The following is a 23,373-nucleotide window of genomic DNA, read 5'->3' as shown; positions in this document are numbered from 1 at the left end:
CCTAAATATTGTACATGCTGCAGCTTACAGAACAGTGCTTCATGTGACAAGCTGTGGGTCGTGCAGACAGACTGGCAGTCCTTGAGTGCTCGCCTTATTATAGGCCAAAAGCTTACTGAGCGTAAGGAATAAACTGTCGCGTTGCTGGCAGCATGGTCTAGTAATTGGGTGCAATATTACGATTCACAAAACAACTTATTACCATCCCTTGCCAAATGTGAGTCAGTTGCGTCAACCCGCTAGTCTCCTCGTTCATTAGCAACATTATGGAAGAACGGAAACGTGAATTACATGGGAACTAGGTTTCACCCAGGTTCCCTATCAGAAAAATTAAATGCTAACCAATATAATGACAATACCATTAATCCATTTACCAATAAAACGGAGTGAAACTTTGAGATACAAAACATTACGTGTAGCAGTAGTTACGCAGCGATGGAAACATTAGCGCAAGATAGGAAGAGCTGCAGGATTGTATCTAACCACCAGAAAGACTGATAGCAGAAAACACATTCGAAATTTCAATCATGGGATTTTTGGAGACAGAGCGACACCAATATTGAGGTGATAAATGTCATATCGAGTTGGACCTCCTTTTAGTCGGCCGCTGTGGCCAAGCGGTTCTAGGCGCTTCAGTCCGGAACCGCGCTGCTGCTACTGTCGCAGGTTCGAATCCTGCCTGGGCCACGGATGTGTGTGATGTCCTTAGGTTAGTTATGTTTAAGTAGTTATGAGTTCTAGAGGACTGATGACCACAGATGTTAAGTCCAATAGTGCTCAGAGCCAATTGAACCATTTTTTGACCTCTCGTTTATGTCCCATAAATGTTCGATGAGATTCACGTCGGACGATCTGGCTGGCCAAACCATTCGCTCAAACTGTCCAGAATGCTCTTCAAACCAGTCGCGAACAACAGTGGCCCAGTCACATGGTGCATCGTTGTCTGGGAACATGAAATCCATCAATGGCTGCAAATGTCTCAAAGTTACCGAACATAACCATTTCCAATCAATGATTGGTTCAGTTTGACCAAAGAATCCAGTCCATTCCATTTAAACACAGCCCACTCCATCATGGAGCCGTAACCAGCTGCTCAGTGCCTTGTTGAGAACTTGGGACCATGGCTTCATGGGGTCTGCGCCACAGTCTAACCCTATCATCAGCTCTTACCAACTGAAATCGCGGCTCATCTGACCAGGCCACAGTTTTCCAGTCAAGTCCAACCGATATGATCACAAGACTAGGAACCTGTAGCAGACTATATCGTGCTGTTAGAAAATGCACTCGCATAGGTCCTCTTCCAGCTCAATAAAGCCACGTTTCTCCGCACTGTCCTAAAGGATACGTTTGTACTACAAGCCACATTGATTTCTGCGGTTGTTTCGTGCAGTGTTTTTTGTCTGTTAGCACTGAAAAATCTAGACAAAAGCCGCTCCTCTCGGTCGTTAAATGAAGACTGTCGAGTACTGCATTGTCCATGGAGAGAGGTAATGTCTGAAAAATGGTACTTATTTTATTTATTTATTTTATTTGCACGTCAAGTTACGTAGGACCAAATTGAGGAGCATATCTCCAGGGTCATGGATCGTGTCAGTACATGAAATTACAACGTAATAGTAATAACAGATAAAAATAATATGTTTATGAAAAAAGTCATTCCACAAATGTAAGTAAACGCAGTCAACAATACAACAAGTATCAGCTTAATTTTTCTAAAAACTCCTCGACAGAATAGAAGGTGTGACCCATGAGGAAACTCTTCAGTTTCGATTTGAAAGCGCATGGATTACTGTTAAGATTTTTGAATTCGAGTGGTAGCTTATTGAAAATGGATGCAGCAGTATACTGCACACCTTTCTGCACAAGAGTTAAGGAAATCCGATCCAAATGCAGGTTTGATTTCTGCCGAGTATTAACTGAGTGAGAGCTCCTTAGTCTTGGAATACTGTTAACAAGAAATGACAGTAAGGAATATATATATTGAGAGGCCAATGTCAAAATACCCAGACTTGTCAACAGGGGTCGACAAGAGGTTCATGAACTTGCACCACTTATTGCCCGAACCGCCCATTTCTGAGCCAAAAATATCCTTTTAGAATGGGAAGAGTTATACCAAAATGTAATAGTATACGACATAAGAAAATGAAAATAGCACTCCGTCCTCAGGCCACAAGTGGCCCATCGGGACCATCCGACCGCCGCGTCATCCTCAGTTGAGGATGCGGATAGGAGGGGCGTGTGGTCAGCACACCGCTCTCCCGCTAAGAAAATGAAAATAAGGAAAGTAAACTAATTTTCGTGTCGAACGATCACTTGCTTCAGATACCGTTCGAATAGTAAAAATGGCAGCATTAAGTCTTTGAACAAGATCATGAACATGGGCTTTCCACAACATTTTACTATCTATCTGAACACCTGGAAATTTGAACTGTTCAGTTTCACTAATCATAGGCCCATTCTGTGAAATTAAAACGTCAGGTTTTGTTGAATTGTGTGTTAGAAACTGTAAAAATTGAATCTTACTGTGATTTAGCGTTAGTTTATTTTCTACAAGCCATGAACTTAGGACATGAACTGCACTATTTGATACCGAGCCAATGTTGCACATCCCTTACTACTAAACTAGTGTCATCAGAAATATTGTAGAGTTACCCATAGCTACAGTATATCATTTATATAAATAAGGAACAGAAGTGCCCCCCCCCCCCCACTTGACCGTACCCCACTCAGACCTCACATCAGCGTCATTCTCAACATTGTGAATAATGACCTTTTGCTGTTTGTTGCTGAAGTAAGAGGTGAGCCAATTGTGAGCTACTCCCCATATTCTGTAATAGTCCAACTTCTGGAGCAATATTTTGTGATCAACGCAATCAAACACCTTAGTTAAATTTAAAAAAAAATATGCCTAGCGTTCGAAACCTTTTGTTTAACCCATCCAGTACCTCACATAGAAAAGAGAATATAGCATTTTCAGTTGTTAAACGACTTCTAAAGCGGAACTGTACATTTGATAGCAAATCATGTGATATAAAATGATCAATAATCCTTACATACACAGCCTTCTCAATAACTGTAGCAAACACTGATGGCATAGAAATAGGTTTAAAATTGTCTACGTTATCCCTTTCTCAATTTTATAGAGCGGCTTTACAACTGAGTAGTTTAATCGTTTAGGATTCTCTGCACATTCGTGACACCGTGGGTCTTGGAATATTGAATTACCAAACAATTTTCCAGATAGAATGTCCCATGCGTCTAGCTTCAACTACCATTCCGCGTTCAGAGTCTTTTAATTCCCGTCGTGTGGCCTGAAACACGTCGGAAACTTTATCACGTAAATCACCTGAGTACAAATAGCACTTCCAAAAATGCACTCCCCTCGCATGCTGCACTGCCATTTATATTTTGTGTATGCGACACTACCGCCATTTTTACATTTGCATATTGCTATCCCGTTACTTCTGTCACCTCAGTGAATTTAATAATCACGATGGTATCCCCAAGTATCGATCGTGTGAAACAGTCAGACAAGAATAGAATAGAAGTTTTTGATATGCCGTGCTACAGCAGAGTGCTGGATATTATATGGGTATTTCGGATAACTAATGAAGAGGTAGTGAATCGAAATGGGGAGCACAAAGAAGTGTGGGACAGCTTGACCATTACGAGATATTTGTTTATCGGACAAATCCTAAATGTTCAAGGTTCCGTCTGTTTGGTATGGACGGAAGATTGTGTGTGTGTGCGTGTGTGTGAGAGAGAGAGAGGGAGAGAGAGAGAGAGAGAGAGAGAGAGACAGACAGACAGACAGACAGACAGAGGAGGTGGAGGAGGAATTGTAAAGCTGTAGAGGGAGACCAAGACTTGTCTACGACAAGATGATTCAAATGGATGTTGGCTAAAGTAGTTATGAGGAGATGGAGGCTTGTATATGGCTAAATAGCGTGCCGAGTTGCATCTGCATCAATACTCCGCAAGCCACCTGACGCTGTGTGGCGGAAGGTATTCCTGGGTACCTACCACTAATTGATCCCTCTTTCCTGTTCCACTCGCAAATGGCGCGTAAGAAGAATGAGTGTCGGTAAGCTTCCGTCTTAGTTCTAATTTAGCGAATTTTTTCGTCGCGTTCGTTTCGCGAGATGTATGTGGAAGGAAATAATATTTTGGCCGACTCTGTAATGCTCCAGCGACAATCAAACAATCCAGTAACGAAACGCGCCGCTCTTCATTTGATCTTCTGTATTTTTTCTACCAATCCTAGCCGGTAAGGGTCCCAGACTGATGAAAAATACTCAAGAATCTCTCAAAAAAGTGTCCTGTAAGCCACTTGTTTCGTGGACGAGCTACTTTCCTCAAGATTCTTCCTGTGAATCTCGTCTGGTATTTGTTTTCCCTGCGATTTGTTTTATGTGGTCATTACCCTTGAAGTCGCACTGGATAGTTACTCCTAGGTATTTTACGGTGGTTGTTGTTTCCAGCAGTTTGTCATCAACATGCAGTTTTACAATAGTGGATTTCTTCTCCTATGTATGCACAATATGTTAGATTTACTCACGTTCATTGTCAGCTCCAGAGGCTCCACCATTCATCAACCATTTTGCAGATTTATACTTTCTTCTGGCGTTGCTTCTTTGTTATGGACAACTACGGCATCTACGAACAGCCTTAAAGAGCTTCTGATGCTTTTTACTAAATCATTTTTATACACTGTAAACCGTAACGGTCCTTGGGGTACTCCGAATATAACTTTCACGTTTGTTTCCGCTAAGAGTGACGTGTTGCGCTCTATCTGCAAGGAAATCTTTAAACCGGTTGCAAATCTGGTCTGATACCCGGCAGGCTCTTACTTTTTGACTAAACGGCAGTGCCTTCCTGAAGTCAAGAAATACGGCAGCAATCAGACCGCCATTGTTTACAACTCTATGGATCTCATGAGGAACAGAGCGAGCTGAGTGACGCAAGATCTCTGTTTGAGTAATGCTTATTGATTTTTATAGAGGAGATTTTCGTTCACCAAAAACGTCATAATTCTTGAATATAAAACAAGCGCCATAATTCTACAACAGACTGACGTCAACGATAACGGCCAACAGTTATGTATAACTATCCGACGATCCTTCTTGAAATTAACATTCAGTCACTGCTGATCCATTGTGGACACGGGACAGCAACTTGACAGATCTTTACCAAAGAAAAGTCGCCAAACAGCTGTATAGAACAGAAGTTATTTTATTTATACAACCAGTTCTGACGTCTCAGCCTCTATGCACTCCTTGTATAGAGAAACAGATAGACCGATACATGGTTAATTGGAGCCATCAGTCTCTGGATTCTCTGAATTTTTTGTGGAACTTGACAACAGCTTGTCTAGTTCCACAAAAAAATCACTGGATCTAAGTGTTGATGGCGTATGTATCGATCTATCTGATTCTGCATGCATGGAGTGCATAGGGGCCTAAAGATGGCGTTAATAACATACTCAAACTGGTTATGTAAATAAAATAACTACTGAAAAAATAAGGCTGTTTGGCAACTTTACCTTTGTACATTAATACTTTACCTTTGTACATTAATATACCGCATATGTTTTTATTCCTGTTACTGGCCGAGCGACGTTGCATCAAGGTCTGTTTAGAGATGCGGTACAGAATTAACATATTTGTTCCAGTAAGTTGCATGTGGTATGGCCTACATTTTTTTTTATATGAAACGATGTAGCTTTCTTCGTTTGGCTTATTTTTTGACTATATCATACTTACATACGGTGGCTAGATGTGTTAGAACATCGTTTGTACTCGCGTCTTGAATATGGTCATCATACAGTTACTGTCACATCTTTTGTCCACATTTCCATGATCATTTGCACCATCGCAATGTAGATTCTTGGAAAACTATTTCATTCAGTAATCGCCGACCTCAGTTACCTTCTCTCCATCTGCAGAGGATGTTGTCTAGCCTGGGTGCCAGCATGATGACTTATGGTTGAATGCCTCGTGAAGTCTTCCTTGGCCTTCCTGGATGATGCGGCTGCAGTATCGTCCAATTGCCTACTGTTTTAGACTGTCGTCTGTAACTGGAAGGTAGACGTAAACAACAAATATGTCTGATCTAAGAACTACTGTACCCGTAAAACCCTGGTCCGAAGTGAGTGAAGGCCAAAACGCGTTATTTATTTGTTTATTCTTCAAAATTACAGCCTGTTGTCTAGAAAGTTAAAATAGGACATACAAATCACGTTTCCCTGGATGGTGATAAATTATGCTGTAATTATTTCTTATACATAATTAAAAACAGGCATTCATATAAAAAACTACGACTACTTCTCCTACTATAAAACTACATTAAATCTTTACTCAGCTACTAACCTACTACCAACACTACAGAATTTGTTCTCTGTTTGTACATTTGTTTTGGTACATTTAACTTGCAGATCGTTGTCTCCGCTACTGGCTCCACCCTCATACCATTCCGGTCAATAGCCATCGTCTGCTGGATTCCTTGGGCATCGGGCAGCACGTCAGCAGTGTTTCCACTATAGTAAGCAAGTCCACCCACCACATTTCCATGATCATTTGCACCAACGCAATGTAGATACTTTGGAAACTATTTCATTCTATAGTCGCCGACCTCACTTACCCTTCCTGGATACTGCGGCTGCAGTATCGTCCAAGATGTGCCAGGTCGACTCACTGCTTAGTGCTGCTTTAGTATCAAATATCCTTAATACCCGACGTCCGTTACCGGCTGCATTGTCATAGAGCGGGCAGTCCCACAGTGTATGTTCTGGTGCGCCCACACTGCCGTAGGCGCATCTATCATTCATCTGTGTTCTGATTTTGTACAGATACGTGGCAAAAGGGCCATGGCCCCCGGATAATGTATCAGTCCATTGGATGGATTAAGGAATCTCATTTTTAATCCCTCCCTGATGTTAGGGAGCAAACCGTATGTTGTCCTGCCTGCACCTGAAGTGTCCCACTCATTTTGCCACAGTTGTAATATGCGATCTCTTATTGCCTTCTTCGACTTTGCATCAGTTCCGAGCACCCTTGGTAATTCCATCTGACTGTCTGTCTTTAACCAGTTAAGGCATACGAGGTTGGACACACAAATACCGCTGCGGAGCGCTGACGGTCTGCCGTGTGTTTCAGCTGTGGCTAACGCTGGCCGAGCGGCACCTGGCGGCCCGCGGCGTGGACTGGGCGCGCGCCCACCGCCTCTGCTTCAACGAGTGGAGCAACCCGGACGACGAGGAGCTGGGCGTCCAGATCGTCAAGGTAGGCCACACTGCGGCGCACGCTGCAGCGCTCAACAGGTTGCCGCCACTGCAGGCGGAGGCGCGGCTCAAACTCTGCCCGCCGCCCGCCGTAGCTCACACATTGTCGCCACCTGCTGGTCCGTAGGCACTTCCAGTTACGTAACCTAGAGAGGAGGAGGAGGAGATTAGTGTTTAACGTCCCATCGACAACGAGGCGGAGCGCAAGCTCGGGTGAGGGAAGGATGGGGAAGGAAATCGGCCGTGCCCTTTCAAAGGAAACATCCCCGCATTTGCCTGAAGCGATTTAGGGAAATCACGGAAAACCTAAATCAGGATGGCCGGAGACGGGATTGAACCGTCGTCCTTCCGAAGGCACGTAACCTAGAGAATGGTTTAAGTGATGTTCCGTTATGCCCTATGACCAACGTTCTTTCCTGCTGGTCCGTAGGCACTTCCAGTTACGTAACCTAGAGAACGGTTTAAGTGATGTTCCGTTATGCCCTATGACCAACGTTCTCCTTTCCTGCGAAAGGCGTGCAGCGCTACGTTTAGCTGTACACTGCATTCCCTGCAGCAAGTGAAAACCACAACGATCTGCGAGCTCTCCCATTGCTATTTTCCGCCGCCCTCCGTAAACTCCTCATCATTCTTCATTACATGTAAGATTCGGCCTTTAGTGGAATGGTTCTGGGCATCAGTTAATTTTCTTACCAGTGGTACTAACGGCTGAATTAAATTTTTGTCTGTATCAATTTCTTCCTAAAGGCCCCCGTAAACGATCAAAGAGTTTGCCAAACTTAACCTGCTTGTCAAATATTTTATTGTGTACGGAGCAGTTTGACGTGTTTGTCAAGCATAGATCGTGTTTGAGAGAAATTTTGATTGACAGAAAGTTAGACAAGGCGGCGGACTTAGTTTGTGTTGACGTTTCGCCGCATATGTTTAGAGAAAAATTATTTTATTACAATTTATCTCACAGTATTGTGAGTTTCCGTTACTATGAAAACTATGATCAAGTATAACAAGAAAACAGCACTGACAATTATCAAAATGATAGAGGTATCACATCTTTCCCAGCCATATATTACGCATGAAGAGGTTATGAACAAAATCAATATTTTACGAATACAGTGACATACAAGTTCTTCGGTTCTTCCACGGACGATGTGGGTTAACTGTTCCCACGATGCGGTATATTAATGACCTGTGTAGAAGAGAATAAGTTTTTACGTACTTTTTCAATGTGAGGGTGAAGTAACGCTAAACAAGTTGTTAAACGTTTCACTGTCCATCTGCAGAAAATTGATGTAATCATCAGGTTCTGACGTGAGTGAAACATTTCCGTCAACAGGTTTCCACCTGCATATTTCTCATTGTAAACCATACCCTGGACCAGCGTGTTCTTTTCTTCTTTCAACACAGTGTTAGAGGCAATGTTAGAAATCGTCTATCGTTATTTGTTGCCGTTCTCACTAATTCCAAAATACAGCATAAACGAAAAGTCTATACTGCAAAAGTAAGGTCAAATTTACGAGGTTTCTTAGTACGTGTACGGGCTTGTTTGACACATCCGTGGCTAGATAGGAACAAACTTAACAGACTACTTAGCTCTTTTAGAAGATCTTCATACGTTTTAAAAAGTTTCACTGTCCATTCGAAGAAAGCTATTGTAATCAGTGAGATCGCAGAGCAATATTTCCTTTTGCACATTTTCATGGGTAAATCTCTCATTTTAAGCCATTCCTTAGACTAAAGCCTTCTTCTTCTTCTTTAAACACAGTGCCAAAGTCAATGCCAGGACTGCTTTGTCTGCATTTGTGGCCGTACTCACTACGCTGAAAATACACACGAACACTAATTGTCTCTGCTTCAAAGTGGGGTTAAACTGACAAACATTGTTTGAACGTGTACAGGCTTCCTTGGCAAACTCATGACTAGATAAGAGCAATTTTGTCAAACACGTTAAATCGTTTACGGGGGCGTTAAGTTCCGTGCTTGTGGTAGGGACCCGTATGTTATCTAGGATTTGTAGCTGTTTCAGATTCTGTATTAGCCGTTTATGTTTCTGTCCATTTAGCTTCCTCATTGTTGGTCGTGCTGCTTATTCTGCCTCGCTGTTCCATCAATGGCACTAAAGATAATGACTTGTTTAATGCAAGAGAAAAGTATAATTAACATTCTGAAGATGAAATTTATGAGTGCATTTTCCCAAGTTGCAACCCTTCTATAACAGGATTGATCAACAGCTGACATGGCACGTAAGACAGTTTTGAAAGTTCTTTCCCATTTGGGGTTTTCTGCTGTGGTAATACGACCGTACATTTGCTAATTTCAGTTATCAGAAGGATTTTAAATTGTTGATTTTGTGAATGAAAACGTTTTATAACGAGTACACGCTATTTCATTCATTAACAAGTAATTTATGCAATATTTATAAAACATTCCCTAATTGTTTTTGTTCCTCTCTCATTGTATACATTTGAGCTACACATTGTAGCCAGTTTTTTCCCGAGGTTTCTGTCACTGTACTTTTTCAGCGATTTATTGCAGAAAGTTACCCTTCCTCAAACTTTCGTAATTACCACTCCGCGCCGCGAGCAAAATGTCGTGTTTATTTCACCACTGCGACATACTAGCTGCAGATGAGTGCGATGGAATGAATAGCAATGAGTTACAAAATAACGGAGAAACAAAATAACGTACAGCATTTCCCCCACGCGACAAAATACTGCTATGAGCACCTAGCCGTAAGTTTTAGGACTTTGGAACAGAAATTTGTATCTCCGCAACGTAGGTTAATGGACATTAGGCCGCCGATATCGTAGTTTTGGGGTTGCGCTCCCTCCACTGGGGCCTGCCGCCCAAATCTACACTTACTATTTTGCCTTCAGCATTTTCGTGCGCCAAGCGACTCACGATCCGTCTCCTTACATACTCATCAGCGGCGACGGATACAGAATCCTTGCAAGGCCACTTCTCTACAATTTTGGCGCTTCCCCACACGTTCATGTGTTCTCCCGGGCACCAGCTATAGTGATGTACAGATAAGAAGGCGGGTGGCGGGCCAGCAACGCACATTAACAACGGGCAGTGTACCCACCACTTAACAGAGCCATTCTGGTCGCGTCTGACTGTAGTCTGTACTTTGGGGAATGTGTGGAACAGTCAATATTGACTTTCTTATTAGTTTAGGTTTGGCGATATTCAAAAAATGGTTCAAATGCCTCTGAGCACTATGGGACTTAACTTCTGAGGTCATCAGTCGCCTAGAACTTAGAACTAACTAAACCTAACTAACCTAAGGACATCACACACATCCATGCCCGAGGCAGGATTCGAACCTGCTACCGTAGCGGTCGCTCGGTTCCAGACCGTAGCGCCTAGAACCGCACGGCCACAACGGCAGGCTGGCAATGTTACTTAGCCATTGGAGTGATATTTATGGGTGCCAAAAGCAAACACAAAAAGTATTAAACTAGGAAGTGGCAGTGAAATTATCGAGGTGGAGTCAGACCCAGAAATAGTTCCCATGTGGACATTACCCCAGTGTTGTCATTCACTACGGCAGTGTACAGCTGAATGGTGTGGTGCGTGACAAACAGAAAGAAAGATAGAAGGCAGAGAGGGAGGGGAGAAGGCTGGGAAGAGCACGTTGGCGCCCCCACAAAGTATTATCCGTCTCTCTCTGCACAAGACGTATCACACGCCCACCTTCTTACTTCTCCACAACTACAACGCTCGCTGTCCGCCGGAGCTCCATTAATCAGTATGTTGTCACTAGCTCCTCATTACTTTCGGAACAAGTGGCCTCTTAGCACTAACAAGATTAATGATTTTTGGGTCCACACGTATTTCGATTGCCTCCTTAATGATATTGTCCAAGAAACCACTCGCTGGACAGATGATATCCATCTTCTCGAAATCGAATAAATGTTCCTCCGTTAAGCTGAGCTCAGACAGGAACGCACAAAGACTCAGCACTTAGTCAGTCCGTGGTATAAGACCACAGATGCACAGAGTTGGTGGTTTTTTTCTCTCATGCTGCCCAAACGATTTCTTACTTTCACCGGTGATCAGAAGAGGCGCTTGATTTCAAAGATGGGCTTGATTTCATTTTTGTTTAAAATTTGGTCGATTCTTGCACAGACCGAATCCCATTCTGCACACAATCATAGTGTTAGATGGACTGCCAGCAGAAATACAAGACTCAGGAGTGATTACTTCCGCTAATTTCATGGTATTTTTTACAACTACTTTCTGGAATTCTCTGCAGTTCCTGTTCCTCAGCATGTGAGGTCCGCCTGGTCTTTGTTTTTCTGTGGCTGTTCCTTCGCATTCCAACTTTACAGTCGCATGACCAACAGTAGACTAGGTTAGGTTTAGAAGGGTTGAAATGTGCCTGACAAATATCTTACGCAGATGACGTCCAATGTTGCACAAGTGACATCCAATGACTAGTCCACGGTCAAAGTTATTGAGCTCTCCTGACAGACTCATTCTGCTTCTCTACTTTTATACTACATGTCCGCATCTCGTGATATCTGGTGGTGAATTCTACATTAAATGGGGGGTGTCCAGATATTTTTGATCAGGTACAGCATCCACTGAAATAAGTTGTCTTTTTCAGATCTTCCCGCTCCATCGGTAAGTTTTCCTCGTCACCTACATTGCCTAGGTGTCCCCCTATGCATTTGCGTCGTCAGACATCGAAATTGCTGATCTGGATAATCGTACCTCATCACTGACAGATGCAGGTCCGTGTGAGAGGGTTTTCTATTCACCCCCACGTCCTAGTGTGCGACCATTTTATGGTGTTTATATTGCCACTTTGCTGTTCGCGCGGCAACGATGAATCAAACCCACTGCCTCTTATTGGTTCATTTAACCTCCATCATCGCTGCGTGCCCCGCTGCTTGCTATAATGGCGAAGATATCAAGCTTCTTTGTTTCTCGTGCTGCAACCTTCTCCACATGTCCTGAAACGAGCCATGATTGGCTGCTTCAAGGTCGCTCTAGGAATGCCCCTTGATATGTGAACAGCTACAAGGTAAAAACTCCTGGCCGGCTGCGAGCAGCGAGGCTGCAGCGTAAATGCAACAAAGCTACCAGATAGCAACAATGTGGCATGTGCCAGGGACCAGCAGCGAGGTGCCAGCTGCGAGGAATCGAGGACGCAGCGTAAACGTACCCTAAGAGCTGTCAGGCATGCTGGCCCGTGCGGTCACAAGCTAGCTTGCCTAACGCAGCGGGGAGGCTGGTGAGACGAGTGTCGCCCGCAGTGGGCGACTACAGCAAGCCAGGCCGTCGAGTCAGTTCGTTCACTAACCGGTTGGATTGTGCACCCTGCATACGGAGTGGCCACTACAGCTCTATTCGACAGGGCGTACATTCCATCTGTCTGCGACACACTAAACTTTATGGGAGGAAAATCTGAATCAGAAGTCGTGTATTACGTGAATACTAATGTGCACGAATAGTCTCTTGAGGCACAATAGCAAGGAGACAACAGTTGGGAAGCATTGGCATGCGGCTATTTGCGTGCTACAAGGAGCAGTTCGAGCATGGCGACACATGGCAACACGCTGCCTGCAGCATTGTATCATGGTGCACTAGGCAAATTGTTGCCAGTCACATGCACCGCCTATCGACAAGAAACGACGTGTTGACGACATTTCACGAGCTGTCCAGCAGTCAGTGGATCCGAGCGGCTTGTTGATTGAGACATGGGGAGGACAAACTACAAAACAGATTTTTTTATTGAAGATTATCATAGTTCTTTTGAGTTATGGGACATTAACAATAAATCAGCAAATTCAGTGCACCTTTGTAGTAGACTGCTACTGTCCGTAACAATGATCCACAAAAAATAGGATGTTTTTAGGGATCCATACCCAGTTAGTAAAGACGGAATCGTTATGGGGTCACTTTGCTGTCTGTCTGTCTGCTTGTGTGACTGTTAAAAACCATTTTTCTGAGGAGCAGGTAGACACATCAAGTTGAAATTTATGCTCCATGTTAAGGTCTGCAGTCTCTGAACCGAAGCATCAAAATTAACGAAATCGTAAGATATGGCCATTAATGTCTCATCTTTTGATATTCGAAAATCCACTCATCAATACATATATGACACTTCCAGTTGACCCGGAATCATGAAATTTGGCAAGTAATAAGGCTTCACGATACTGATACAGGAAAAAATACGAAAACTTCTGAAATATAATTATATCACACAAAAAAATTTCTCATTTATTATCCAACTATCTATCTGTCCTGCCGTCTATTAAGACCTCTTTTTCTCGGGGATGTGTTGACGTATTAATTTGAAGTTTACATCACACACCAAGGTCTAAGGTGTCTTCGTATTGTAATAAATGTAAGCTTCTAAACCAGACAAATCAAACGATACGGCCATTTATATATTATAATTTAATACTCACAAACTCTCTCTCTTGAAAACTCTAGCGTACTTTACTTTCACCTAGAATCATGAAATTTGGCAAGAAGAAAGGTTTCGCAATGCAAGTAAGGATGAAATCCGAAAATTGTTAATTTGTTATTATCTCACACAAAAAATTATTTTGTTATTTGCGATAACTGCCTGTCTGCCCCTCCGTCTCTTACGATCCCATTTTCTAAAGAACGAGTTGACATATCAAGTTAAAATTTGTTTCACATATTAATGTCTGTAGTTCCTTAGCGGTATAGTAAATGTAAGCTTCTAAGTCGGCTAAATCCAAAGATTTGGCCATTTATGTCGCATATTTTGATACTTGCAAACTCACTCCGCAAAACGAATGGCGTACTTCCCGTTGACCTAGAATCATGAAATGTGGCAAGACCCAAAGTTTCACATTACAAGTAAAGGAACAAAATCGGAAAATTGTTAATAATTATATCAAAAAATCATAACCTTGTCCCTAACGAACAGACACTGTTCCATTATTCATCCTTACTAAAGTAACAACACCCAGTTTCTATAGCCGTCAACATTAAATAATAAGATCGTTATAACTGATCCACTTCCACATTCCATAGACTTCTTTTTCCCGTGACCCTCCCGTTTCTCGACCTGTTCGTCACATTCACCAATTTGTCCATTTATTCACTTGTACAAATATTTGTCTTAGGCATTCATGTATTTTTAATATTTGAATGTACTGTAATATAATATTTATTTGTACAGATTTTCTCTGAGTATTACATCATGCTTGTGTTTTGATATCAATATACTCATAAAATATCACATATCTTTGTACAACAATCTTTTTACAGCTATGAACTCTCTCTGAAATTTTATGGACTATCTGTTAGGTTTACGTTATCTATCAACGGCCTAAGAATCCGAAATCCGGTTCGTAACGAACTACAAATATTGTTGTGGAGCATTAATACTACGTATTCCAATTTTTAATATGTCTTATCTTCCTCCAAGAATTGACGGAATATTCCTTAAAGTCGTCGAGATTCTCGATACCCGGGTTCGATGAACTGCTATATATGTAAATAAGTTTGCACAGAACCCTCGGAACGAGAGACAATTTTTTATTGACAGATTGCATAAAAAAAATTTATAGTTCCGTTCAGAGTTTCCAGTTCGTCACGTTATAAAAATTGCTATTCCCTTTTGCAGTGTACTCATCACTTGCGATGTTCTAATGATCCTATGTGTGATGTATAATAACACACAAATTTATCCCGTAATACATTTGCTTATGAACCTGATCTTTGTGATCTGTGTTGCATATTTCCCATCCCAGTATCATTCTCAATTCCCGAGCTCAATTATCCAAAATAAACATTTGCACTGCTTGTGTCGGTGTCAAATGTTCCCTGAGGCGAGTACAATGGTTACAGAGAGGAGCAAAATGAAGAATAATGACCTCTTGGCCATCCCTATATATTGCCTGCTTCATCAACAACATTGCCTGATTCATCAACAACATTTGTGATGCAAAAGCGTAAAACTGAATCATGTAATGAGCTTGTTTGTGAAATTCAGTAATTCTATTGAAGCAAATGGATTCAATCATCGTTTGTTCAAAGCGTTTCTGAACGATGTCGATCGAAAATATGGAGTTATGCCTTATCGCTGTGATGTTCGCTTGGACACTGGTGCTAAAGTTCTGGAGCACTTCACGGAACTGCGCCAAGAAATATCGTTATTCAAGGAAATGAAGAGAGAAAGTGTTCCTGAACTGTCGGATGATAGGGGGATTTGTGATTTAACCTGTTTGGTTGCTGTTACTGGGTGTCTGCGCGACTTGTGTGTGTCATTTAAAGGGAAGGATATTCTCATCATCCAGTTCTGTGACAAAATCAAGGCATTCAAGATGACGCTGTCAATACTGTCAATATAGGAAAGGGAAAGGCATCTGGACGCTGGAAACGTCTTTTACTCTCCGAAACTGTCAGCGTAAACAAACGTTGGCATTGCGACAGATTTTGGAAGGCACACAGATCTTTTAAGAAAATCGCGTACTGAATTTGAAAGAAGATTCTCTGATTTTCGCACTTGGAAAGAGATTTAGGAGCTTTTGCTATTCTGTACTCTGTGGACGACAATTCTGTAAGTCACCCTCTCCAAGCGATAACTCTTAAGTGAAATTCAGAATTGACAGATATCAAAGCATAGGACTTTAAGTGACTATTACAGACTTTTGTTCTTTAGGTCCAGCAGAACAAAATGTCTTCTAATGGCATAATTATTACGAATTTCAGCCAGGAACACTGCGCCTTAAATGGATATTTCTTATAAATATTTCACGATGAGCATATTTCGACATATTGCCAGCAACAACTGTTCTGTAAATACATAAGTAAGCGATGGTCTTAACATAACGATCTGTAACAACGATCAGAAAAGTTATAATACATTGTTAGCTGTTTTAACCTTACATGTAATATCGTTGCTGCCATGCCCTGTATTTCTTAAAATTATTAGTTTCTCCTTAGATGTGAATGTAAATACATACTAAATACGAAAGTTAATGGATGATGGCAAGCTGGAAGGCAAAACTAGGAAAGCGAGTAACAAGGAAAATATACGAAATTAATCCACTTTTGTTTTCTATTACTGCTCTCTAGATCTATTTACTCTTGTGTGTGCAGAAGGGAGTATTCATTAACATCGTTGAGGAAATAGATATATATTAACAGGTATGCAACAATCCTAGAAATTTATTGAAAGCAAACCGGTCTAAAACACAGAAAGTACATAGAAAACTTTATTCTCATTACAAATCAAGAACACGGGTAAAGTAATATATCAGAGACTTCAAATGACATATATCCGTAGTAACAGCGGTAACAACATGAAAAGTATAAAACAGAGACATAACACCAACATCAATCATAGACAATGACAAAATTATAACGAAAAAATTAAAATATAAAATAAAAATCTCAAATAAAACTAAAACAATTTACAGACGAAAACATAATTAGAAACAAACCTATAAAAATAATAAAAAACAATTAAATTTCCACAAATCACTTACTTATAATGGTAACTATCTAAGCATGTAATATTGCTGATCCACTGTCATCAAAGATGATAAGAGAAAAATAGCATGCATAAAAACCAACTAAAATCAGATACACATCTCCAGTGCACATTTAAGGAAAAACTAATAATTCTAAAAAAGGCAAGAAATGGCAGCAACGATATTACATGTAAGGTAAAAAAACCTAATGATGTGTTACAACTTTTCTGGTTATAGTTATAGCCCATTATATTAAGACCATTACTTACGCACGTATTTACAGAGAACCTGATGATGGTAATATTCCGAAATGGGCTCACTGCAAATAATTTATAAAACAAAAACCATTTAAAGAGCAGTGTAGTTCGCTGAAATATTCGCAAATGGAACAGGAAAACGGGGAAACAGCAGTGGTACACAGGTACCCTCCGGCACATACCAGACAAGACAACGAATTAATATTGCACTGTCATCCAATTCTGACCTATTTTTTAAGCCTCTAGCTGATCTGATCAATTACAGGATTTCTACCAAACATACAGACAGCCGAAAAAGCAATCTAATGAAAACGCATTAAAAATATGGAGAACTATGGAACCTACAAATGAACCTTGTAGAGTAAATTCGCTGATAGACAGGAGCCTACAAGATGGAACTGTCCCTTTCATATTAGACTGCGCTCTATTGGTGAAACAGAGGACACCGAAATTTTTTTCAAATGGGAGCACCCATTTTAACAGCACATTCGTGTTTTAAAGGAAAAATTTATGTTTTTACGGCGACATGAGACACGAAAACAAATTTATAAACACAAATATTTTCGGAGAGTTTAAATGGACTGTTATACCGGCCCAGAGTGTGGATACAATCGCCCACGGCACAGCGAACAACACTCCTGTCCTCTCAGGCGTGGTTTAGATATGGCACGTTCCCACACAATTACGCCACCTACTGGTGGACGTTTGGACTTTTCTTCTTCTTACAAGAGCCATCATGACTTGATCTTCTCACAAACGAACAACAATCAGATATGATTACTAAATGAGAGACCCGTTTCGTAATATTTCCTCACACACGGTATATAGATGGGTTAACCTATCTATCTTTACAGAAGCAGCTGAAATACTAGTAATGTACTTATAGACTGAGGTGACAAAATGGATAGCTATATGCACACACACACACACACACATATATATATATATATATATATATATATATATATATATATATATATATATATATATATATAGATGACAGTAGTATCGCGTACACAAGGTATGAAAGTACAGTGCATTGGCGCATCTGTCCTTTGTACTCGAGTGCTTCATATTAAAAGGTTTCCAACGTGATTATGGGCGCACGGCGTAATTAGGGAAAGCGAAACGGTAGTTCGAGCTGGACGCCCGGAACACTCTAATTCCAAAACCGTTAGGGAATTCAATATACCAAGAACCACAGTGTGAAGAATGTGCCGAGAATATCAAATTTCAAGCATTACCTCTCACCACGGAAGACGCAGTGGGCGACGACCTTCGCCGGCCGGAGTGGCCGTGCGGTTCCAGGCACTACAGTCTAGAGTCGAGCGACCGCTACGGTCGCAGGTTCGAATCCTGCCTCGGACATGGATGTGTGTGTTGTCCTTAGGTTAGTTAGGTTTACTTAGTTCTAAGTTCTAGGCGACTGATGACCTCAGAAGTTAAGTCGCATAGTGCTCAGAGCCACTTGAACCATTTGAACCGACAGCAGCGGCGTTTGCATAGAGCTGCCTGTGCTGACAGACAAACAACATTGCGTGAAGTAACTGCATAAATCAATGTGGGACGTACGACGAACGTATCCGTTTCAACACTGCGGCGAAATGTGGCGTTAATGGGCTATGGCGACAGACGCCCGGCACGAGTGCCTTTCCTAACAGATGATCTGGTCAGATGTCTCTTGATTTCAATTCGTAAGAGTTGATGGTAGCGTTCGACTGTGGCACAGACCCCACCAAGCCGTGGAGCCAAGTTGTCAACAAGGCTTTGTGCAAGCTGGTGGTTCAAAAGATGATTAAAATGGCTCTAAGCACTATGGGACTTAACATGTGAGGTCATCAGTCCCCTAGACTTAGAACTACTTAAATATGACTACCCTAAGTACATCACAAACATCCATTCCCGAGGCAGGATTCGAACCTGCAACCGTAGCAGCTGCGCGGTTCCGGACTGAAGCGCCTAGAACCGGTCGGTAACAGCGGCCCGCAGCTGGTGGTGCCTCCATAATGTTGTGGGCTGTGTTTACGTGGAACAGAATAGGTCCTCTGCTCCAACTAAACCGATCATTGATTGGAAATGGTTATGTTCGGCTAGTTGGAAACCACCAGCAGCCATTCATGGACTTCATGTTCACAAACATCGATGTCAGCGGGCAACAGTTGTTAGTGAATGGTTTGAAGAACATCCTGGACAATTCGAGCGAATGATTCCGCCACCTAGATCACCCGAAGTGAATCCCATTGAATATTTATGGGGCGTAATCAAGAAGTCAGTTCGTGCACAAAATCCTGCACCGACAACACTTTCACAATTATAGCGGCTAGTGAGGCAGCATTTCTACATCAGACTTCCAGCTACTTGTTGAGTCCATGCCACGTCGAGTTGGTGCACTATGCCGGACAAAAGAAGGTCTGACACGACATGAGGAGGTGTCCCATGACATCTGTCAGCCACGCAGAGTGTCCGCCCGGTTTGAGGTGCTGCGCGGCCCCTCCCACCGGAGATTCGATTCCTCCCTCGGGCATGGGTGTGTGTGTGTTGCCCTTAGCATAAGTTAGTTTAAGTAGTAAGTCTTGGAACAGATGACCTCAGCAGTTTGGTCCCTTAGGAATTCATACACATTTGTAAATTTTCACTTTTGTCAGTTCAGTGATATATCGAAGCCTGTAATATTCTTGATGCCAATATGCGATTTGTTGCATACCGCCGTAGTGATACTACAGTTTTAATGGCAAGGAATATACATACAATAAATAACGTTGTTATGTGTTTATCTTCATTCTGCGCTGTAGAACATATTGCATCGCAAACTTTCATTAGCCCTTTCTCCCGTGTTTTTCATATCCGTGTGGAATAATGTGTGGCATATTTATTGGGCCTTGTAGTGCTGCGTGCGTTTTAGGTGGACAAACGTATAAAATTTTCTGCAGGAAAAATCACCATTTTTTCCTTTACTGTGTTTTACGTTTCACATTTGGTGAGGCGATGGATGATGCAAGAAACTGAGTGACTAAAGGAAAGGCATTTTGAAGTGCTTGTAATTCCGGTGAACGGCGTAGTGAGAAAGCGTGCATGATTATTAGTGGTTAAAATTCAGCAGAGCGCGTTTCTTTGTTTCAGGAGAGAATCGGTGATTGATTCATCATTTCTTTATTGTCACGTATGTTATCTGTATAAAACTTTCTCGGACTTCTTGCAGGGTCAGTACAGAGTGAAACCACGAGCTTTTGACGATAAACTCCGTCGCCTTCATCAGGAGTAACTTCCTGATGAAAACGGTGAAGGTGATCGTAGACAGCTCGAGGTTTTACCCTGAACTGACGCGGCAAGAATCTTTGAATGTTTTATACAAGGGTGCCGTCACGAAATACTTCGTTCTCATGTACATAATCTGTTGTACCATTGGTATTTCACTCACATATGTTACTGCTGCTGTTCTTTTCACACACATTAATGTAGACACAAGTAACTTTCGCTTCGTTTCTTGTGCAATCTGCAAGTAACACGGACGTTTTAATGCTGTGCTGTTAATGTTGCCACTCACCCGTCTCAAGCATCGTAAGTGTCCCTGCGAACTGAGTGGGACTGGCTCGTGACGTCGCTCTTGGAAACGCCGTTGCAGATGAATATTGAGATTATGGCGTAATCTCAGGTAATCATTCAAGACCGCCCAACGACCCCCGTAAAATGCTACTCGAGCCTTTGTTTCTGCCTTATTCCTTTTATCAGTCGTAAAAAAAAGATAGCGTCCGCGGCTATTACGCCTTTACGGCGTGTCGGTACTTACTGTTTAGTGTGCCCACTGAGGCTGCACAAAGATTTCACCGTCTCGTCGCTCGTAACCACCACGACCGACCCCAGGCAAAATTGCCCCTGTCTTTTACGGACCAGAGGTTCTAAATGACAACATCAGATAAAGTGTTATCTTACATTCATTTTTCACCCATAACGATTTGACACAATAGCTGCAAGTCACTTCTCTGCCGAAACACTGCCAGTTTCGGTCAAACAACATATCATTCTCAGACTTCAAGATCATCATTAATTATAGGTCTTGGGTCTAAACGCGATCATTTGTATCGAAATCGTCCTTATCCACCCACTGCTTCAAAGTTATAAAATGCGGGAAAGCAAAGCGTTACACATCAGGCAATATGTTGTCAAGGTGAAGCACAAGCCACGGTAATATTTTAACCTACGATGACGATCGAAGCAGACGAAATTAATTAAAATTTGTGCTGCAGCCAGGACTCGAATCCGGGTCTTTTTGCTTGCTAGGCAGAAATACTGACCATTATACCACAACAGCACTGCAGTCAACATTGCTGCACGACACCCAAGTTGAGTGCCCTTCCCAACACAAACGTCAATTTATATCCTCTGCTTATTTTCCCTTACATTATCACTACTGCCAGGGCTCTCCGGTATTGGAATAGCACCCCGGCATTGGACGTAATGGGAAAGTCCTGTACCATAGGTGATCTTACAGATCTTATAATTATATTTATCCTTGAGACATTTACATCTCTTTCTTCTGCTTCGATCGTTATCGTAGATAGAGAAGACACTTAAATGTCTCTAAGATCTACTTTATAAGAGCTACTTTACCTAGATATCCTTCCCATCCTTATTTTATATCCAGTCTGGATTTCGGACAGGTACTGTCTACGTTAGAAGAACGTATTTCTTCGGCAGATACTTCATAAATTATTGCATACAGTTTTTCACATGAAAGATAAAAATTATTTTATGTAATAAACGTGAGGACGTGTCAGTATATCTTCGCGCTGAAAAGGAGCACCCAGCTTTGTTCAACAATTAAAAAATTGTTTTCCCGCATCACATATGATGGGTACTTGAATCACTATTTTTTCTGCGCTATATATGTAAATTTTAATTACAGGATGATTATAGTTAAAGAAAAAGTAGTAATAGACGACGCTATAAGCATCATAATTTAATACTGGTCGATTACAAGTGACAAATGAATCATACAACTATGCCAACGGTGTACGTTTGACGTTCAACAAACTGTACTGCTCACTGTGTATGAGTGTACAGGTGTGATACTGTTGGTTACGTTAGCCCGTCCACTACGGCGAGGTCATATCTCATCAGGTGGGAAAAATCGGTTTTCAATTGTCCTGAGGCCAAAAACCGCATAAAAAGCATTAATCATATCTGTTTTCGATTGTCCTGAGGCCACAAACCGCATAAAAATCATCAGTCAAAAACAAATCGGATTATTAATTTCCATGTGACTGGTGCAGAATATGTTCAGTATGCTGTCCACCGTTTTCTGCAACAAGCTGAGATCGAAAAACAGCATGTTCCACAATTGATCAAAGAGTTTCCGGGGTAACGTTCAATACGTGCCTTCAATGCAGCTAAGTTTGCAATCAGAAAAGTGAACACTACATCTTTCAGACAGCGCCACGGGCAGAAGCCACACGCATTAAGATAAGGTGATCGAGACGGCCAGGCTGTAGGAAAATGGTGGCTGATAATTCTAGCATTTCGGAAATGGCCCTTCAGCGACTGCTTAACTGGATTTACGTGCGGAAGTGCGCCATCTCGCATAAAAATTATCCCATCCACACATCCAAGCTGTTGGAGAGCTGAAACGACGTGGTTGCGCAAAAGACACTCATAGCACTTATCAGTGGCGGTACAGGTAAAAGGACCGGAAGCACCTGTTTCTTCGAAAAAAATATGGCCCAATGATAAATGATTCCATAAACCCGCACTGCACAATAACCTTTTCAGGATGAAGTGGTACTGGTTGATTTGCGTGTGGATTTTCCGTTGCCCATGTTCGACAATTCTGTATATTGACATATCCTGTCAGATGGAAGTGAGCTTCGTCTGTCCACAAAATCTCCCACGGCCAGTTATTGTCCACTTCCATGAAAGCAAGAAATTCTAAAGCAAAGGTCTCTATTGCTGGCAGGTCAACAGGAAGCAACGCGTGCACATGGGTAATTTTGAATGGATAGCAAAGAAAGATGGTTCGTAGGATTTTACGCTCCGTGTTCACGGGTATGTCCAATGTTTGGGCAATTCTCCGCGCACTACACGTTTGCACACCACCACTACCAGGTTGCACACCAAAAGAACCCGACTTTCCGAATCATTTTCTCCAGACCCACGGCAGTCATCGGACCAACGCATTTTTTAAAACCATTCAGTGTCCGGAACTTTTACAGGGCGACGTGTGCACAGTCATCGTTCTTGTAATACATGTTTACAAGCAGAGCACGATCCTGCATTAAGAAAGTGATGGCGAACGTCGCAGACGCGAAAAGTGGAAAACCCTTGTACCTGGCGTGTTTATACCAACTTCAATGGGTCGTGCGCATGGCAGGTGTTTTCA

At 42.0% G+C, this 23,373-nt stretch overlaps 1 protein-coding gene across 1 annotated transcript in view; it reads left to right on the top strand.

Moving 5' to 3' along the window:
* LOC124776685 overlaps positions 1-23,373 on the top strand; it is a 712,754-nt gene that overhangs the window by 354,266 nt on the left and 335,115 nt on the right. Inside the window, exon 2 of the mRNA XM_047251827.1 lies at positions 7,155-7,280. Within this exon, the coding sequence (XP_047107783.1) occupies positions 7,155-7,280 (126 nt within the window). The remainder of the gene's footprint in view (positions 1-7,154; positions 7,281-23,373) is intronic.

This window comes from Schistocerca piceifrons, chromosome 1 (assembly GCF_021461385.2).
Source record: "Schistocerca piceifrons isolate TAMUIC-IGC-003096 chromosome 1, iqSchPice1.1, whole genome shotgun sequence".
Taxonomy (NCBI): domain Eukaryota; kingdom Metazoa; phylum Arthropoda; class Insecta; order Orthoptera; family Acrididae; genus Schistocerca; species Schistocerca piceifrons.
This window is presented reverse-complemented; position numbering and strand designations above follow the sequence as displayed.